This window comes from Nematolebias whitei, chromosome 7 (genome assembly GCF_014905685.2).
Source record: "Nematolebias whitei isolate Nwh7 chromosome 7, NemWhi1, whole genome shotgun sequence".
NCBI lineage: Eukaryota > Metazoa > Chordata > Actinopteri > Cyprinodontiformes > Rivulidae > Nematolebias > Nematolebias whitei.
Window position 1 is genome coordinate 15,164,279 of NC_056504.1, and position 4,944 is coordinate 15,169,222.

Genomic DNA, 4,944 nt, shown 5'->3' on the forward strand with positions numbered 1-4,944 from the left:
ATATATGTATAATATATAGAATGTCCAGAGGACCAGATTGAACTTTTTTAGATATAAAGGGTAGCCTTAATAGATATACACCATGACATTTTGAGTTACAGTACATGTGGTGTTATCATTGTGTCAATGTCATTTCCCTAGTTGGAGAACTTGGTGTACTACAACCGCCTAAAGCACTCCAAAATAGTCATCAGTGACTTCCATCTTGCTAAGCTGGAGAACGGACTAATCAAAGATCCCTGTGGGACCCCAGAATACTTGGGTGAGAATAATAAAACAGTAAAAAATATGAAACGTGGCAACATCTTTCACTCTGTTGATAACGTTTTATTTATTTTCTTGTGTAGCTCCTGAGGTGGTTGGCAGACAGCGGTATGGCAGACCAGTGGACTGCTGGGCAACAGGTGTCATTATGTACATACTGTAAGTCAGAAAAAATAATTAAAAAAATATTATAAGATGGAGGACATTTCAAAAGCATTGCATGTAAAAACATTTCTGGACATGCTGATTGTATGTCTATGCATCACTATGTGTTCAAATCTAGATTTGTTCATGTCTTTTGTTTTATTTTTTTTTTTATTCAGTCTGTCAGGCAACCCTCCTTTCTATGATGAAACGGATGATGATGATTATGAAAACCATGACAAGAACCTGTTCCGAAAGATTCTCGCAGGCGATTATGAGTTTGACTCACCGTACTGGGATGAGATCTCTGATTCAGGTGCTTTTACATCAAAGTTGCTGTAAAGAAACAGGAAACATTTCAAATCTGGGAAAACTTTCTTTTCTTTTTCCCTTTGACGTTTTAAACCGGTCATATTTATGTTGTCATCCATCAAGGAAGTAAAGCCTTTCTTGCTGAGTTTCCTCTCTGATTTTTCTCTGACAGCCAAGAATCTGGTAGCTCGTTTGATGGAGGTGGATCAAGACCAGAGACTGACAGCTCAGGAAGCTATAAACCATGAATGGTAGGGAGCAGAGCTTTGATTTATTGTGCAGCCTTTATATAAATTAGAACCCAGTGATCAGAGTGCACTAACATGATCAGAAGAGCAGACAATTTAATATTTAAAATATTTTACAAAGCAAAAGTTTTGTTGTTGTTCAGCTGGCAGTTCTGATAAGCCTGCACAGAAGTTCTCAGGGAGGTGGGGGTTGGATGCGGGGGGGGGGGGGGGGGTGCAATAGACAAAGCCTTTTCGGCTTGTATCTGAGGCCAAACGGGGGAGTCAGATTCAGATAAGCCACGATGGTTGATTTTCTTCAGGCAGACTGTTTTTCTTGTCAGCCTTGAGTCCTGCTGGAACGTTCCTGGGCCAAAATGGCCAAATTAATGGGTATTCCACTCCACTGCTCCGTGTTATGAGCCCTCCTCAAGGTCAATCCCAACATGCTGGCAAGTCTTAGAAGCCGCAGGTGGCCTGCAATTCTTACAAATAGCCTCCATCTTAAAGTTGAGCTCGTAAAACAGCTGATTTTGAGTACTCGTAGCACAAATCAAACCTCAGAAGCTTTGTCGTGGCCGAAACTGCTGCTGATGTCTTCTTCAAAAGTTGATCAAACTGAGCCCCACCGATACCAAAAAGCAGAAACTCTGCTATCATAAATCCAAATATATAAACATCTTCGGCATCCTCCTATTCCTTCCATATCTTGATGATGAATTTAACAGAATTCCTGGTGATGTGTAGGACCTTTTGTATCCATCCCTTGAATTTTGTATTTTTCAATAATTATTTCTCTGAGTTGAATTAGGACAATGACTTTAAAGGGGGTGAATATTTAAACACTCATGTATTTTTCATTAAAACATGTTTTAAAATATCATTTTGTAGAAATTCAATTTCACTTTGACAATGAAGAGGGTTTCCTCTTGTAAAAAAAATAAATAAAGGAATTTATATTGACCATAACTGATTTATGATAACAGTGAAAGCATAAAACATCCAAGGGAGTGAATACCTTTTAGAAGCACTTAAAAAAAAACTTAAGCTTGAATTTTTTTATTTATTTTTTTGGTGTGGGGGGGGGGGGGGGGGGGCTGTGCAAAATCTCTCTTGAAAGTGGATTGTTTGAACCATTTCAATTAGCTGTTAACTGTCTAGCCATCTTAAAACAACTCCATTCGTCACAATTTTATAGCAGTTTATGCAGATGACAAATACTGTATAAAAACACTTAAGCCACCGTGTGCTGTTTGGCAGAAGTCTGACATGATGCACATGACCCCTGATAGAAATGAAAACACTACACCACTCTCCTGAAGATGCTGCTGCTTTTTTCACTTGCAATAAATAGCAGAACCCCATATAAATAATCAATGGAAAGTGACATTGATATAGACATGAATAAAATCACATATGAAGGTGTTTTAAGTTAGCACCAAGGCACTTTGGTCGTAGATGCACCAGGTTAGCCGTTAGCTCAAATGTAAACTCTATTTCTGTGTTCTAATCTTGTTCAAAATACTATCTGCAACAAGTTATTTTTTATACGTTTCACACAAAGAACTGCTCCAAAATGGTCAAAATATTCCCTTAAGTTGTACTTTCTACTTTGTTCTTTACACCACAGGATCTCCGGTGGTGCAGCTTCAGATAAGAACATCAAGGAACATGTATGTGCACAGATAGAGAAGAACTTTGCTAGGGCTAAATGGAAGGTATGACTCTTTGTTCTCTTTCTGTAAGTTTTGGTGTCTTCAAACAGCTTTTGTAGCTTTCTCATACTGTATTTAGTATATGGATAGCGTCATGCAAATATTCATATTTCACCTCACTTTTATTGCTGTCCTGCCTCAGAAAGCTGTGCGAGTCACCACCATCATGAAGAGACTAAGGGTACCTGAACAGAGCGAGTCAAGGTCCACTGGCCCTGCAGTGGGCTCCCCAGCAGACCCTGCAGCTCCACAGGCTGCCACTGACTCCACTGTGCCATCATCCGCCGCTCTGCTCGAGGGCACCCAGGCAGCTGCAACAGAGCTGTTGGCTGGAGGAGAAGCAAGTCGTCCGGCTCCACCCTCAGCTGAGGAGCCACAGCGGCTGAATCCGGATCCGCAGGGAGCTGAGGCCACATCACGGTGCAACGGTGAAGCTCCTGCTGCACTTCATGCAGCTGCAGAGGCAATGAACGAGCAGGGTTGAAGCCCCCCCTCCCCCCCAGCTCCACCGCTCCTGTGTGGCCTCTGCAGTCCCCACGACTCCTGCACTGTACATTAGCTGCTGGCATGGTGACACTGACTCTGCTTCTTTCTCACTTGCAGCATCATCTCATGAAGGCCGGGTGCAACCTGTTTGAAGCATTGCACTGCATTTGCTTTATTTTTGAATATAATTTCACAGATCCTGTAATCCTGTAATTATATATAAATATATATAAAAAACAAGTCTCACTTCAAAAACCTGAGCTTCAGGGGAAAAACAAGATTTACTGTCAAACTTTTGGATCCCAGTTGAAGTCATCTGTCTGTCTTCTCACTTTGTGCAAAGAGGAGAAAGAAAGACAGAACTGTGCTGAAAAGGCTTTTGATTACATTTGAATGAAACAGCTTTGGAGAGTTTTAACTGTCAGAGAAGTTTTGTTACTTGTTATAAAGACTAGTTGGCTCACACATACGGAGGTAAAGGTTACAATTCCTCTCACATGAGAACTGCTTCCTATCTACCAACACTTACTGTGCATTAAACAATGCCGAGACTGGTGACTGAGATGTTCTTTTTCCTTTTGTCGCCCAGTTCAGTATTTTGAACTTCACACTCAAACACGATGCTCCTCTGCTAAGAATGCTCAGGAAACAATCTGCTTTCTGTAAGTGCAACAGTTCTGTACATAGAGATGTTTGTAGAAGTAGCTGAAGCAGCATGCATCCTCACTTTCTGCTGTTCATTTGACACTCTCAAACTAAATGGATAAAGATGTGTCGCTGCCAACTTTAGCTTGTAGTCGTCCACAGCGCTCACACATCTTGTGCAAGCCTTGTTGATACAAATGTTCTTAAAGCAACGCCATTCTTTGAAAGCTTGTGTCGTTAACATAAGTAAGACAAGCTAAAGACAGATTTCATTCCACAGCATCCAGTTTTAGTTGTAGCCTTTTTTATGAGTTGCCATAGCACCTCCATCCAGCTCACAACAGATTTTTGTTTCCTGCTGTATAGGTCTGCTGTGTTTACTCTGATTTAATCCTGTTTGTACTCGGATGCCACTCATGTAAAAACAAAGCATGCATTTCCCAACTATATACAGACTCTGAGGGAAGACGAACATTATTTAAGCTTTGTGCTATGTACAGGTTTTAAACAATGGGATTTTCCAGCCATTTACAAGTTGTTTTGTGTAAATGTTATGGAAATATAACTTATTGTTGTAGCTTTATGAATATTTTCACTTTATAAAACAATTGTAGTTTCACAAGACTGATAAGCTAACAGCTGGTCTGAGTACAGCTAAAAACCTAAATGCATTCTTGTTGTCTTAAAACAACAAATAAAAAAATGTGGTTCAAGAAAACAGCATCTCACAAAACTTTATAGGTCTGTCACACATTACATAGTAACCAAATGTTATGGCTTATTGCAAGTGCAACTTGCAGCAGCAGTGAGGAGCAACATGTCTGTAGCCTCCGGCCTGGCAGGGATTTCATCATATTTCAGCTAAAATAGTTGTGCAAAGTGAAACTGACAATGTAAACGTTTAAATATTTATGTTTGTGGTAGCTGGAATAAAATTGTGAAAGTTGGAGTTATTTAAAGATTTGTTTTGAAATTTGAAATTGGACTGTATTCGTGAGCTAATAATGATTTGTTCGAGCAAACCCATTCCCAGAGCAGATTGTTCTGCAGTTTTCTGCTGTTGCTCTTTGTGCTTGCAAATAATCACTAAACTCCTTATAAATAAGCAAACGATAGGAAATTAATAGTGGTTTAAAGGTCTTTTAGCAATG

General features: G+C 39.9%; 1 protein-coding gene across 1 annotated transcript in view; it reads left to right on the forward strand.

Annotated features, from left to right (window-relative positions):
* Positions 1-3,146, forward strand: part of LOC119412158 (caM kinase-like vesicle-associated protein) — an 81,478-nt gene extending 78,332 nt beyond the window's left edge. The window contains exons 6-11 of the mRNA XM_037679135.1: positions 142-262; positions 348-423; positions 588-724; positions 893-971; positions 2,578-2,665; positions 2,805-3,146. Coding sequence (XP_037535063.1) covers positions 142-262; positions 348-423; positions 588-724; positions 893-971; positions 2,578-2,665; positions 2,805-3,146 — 843 coding nt within the window. The remainder of the gene's footprint in view (positions 1-141; positions 263-347; positions 424-587; positions 725-892; positions 972-2,577; positions 2,666-2,804) is intronic.
* Positions 3,147-4,944: the final 1,798 nt, after the last annotated feature.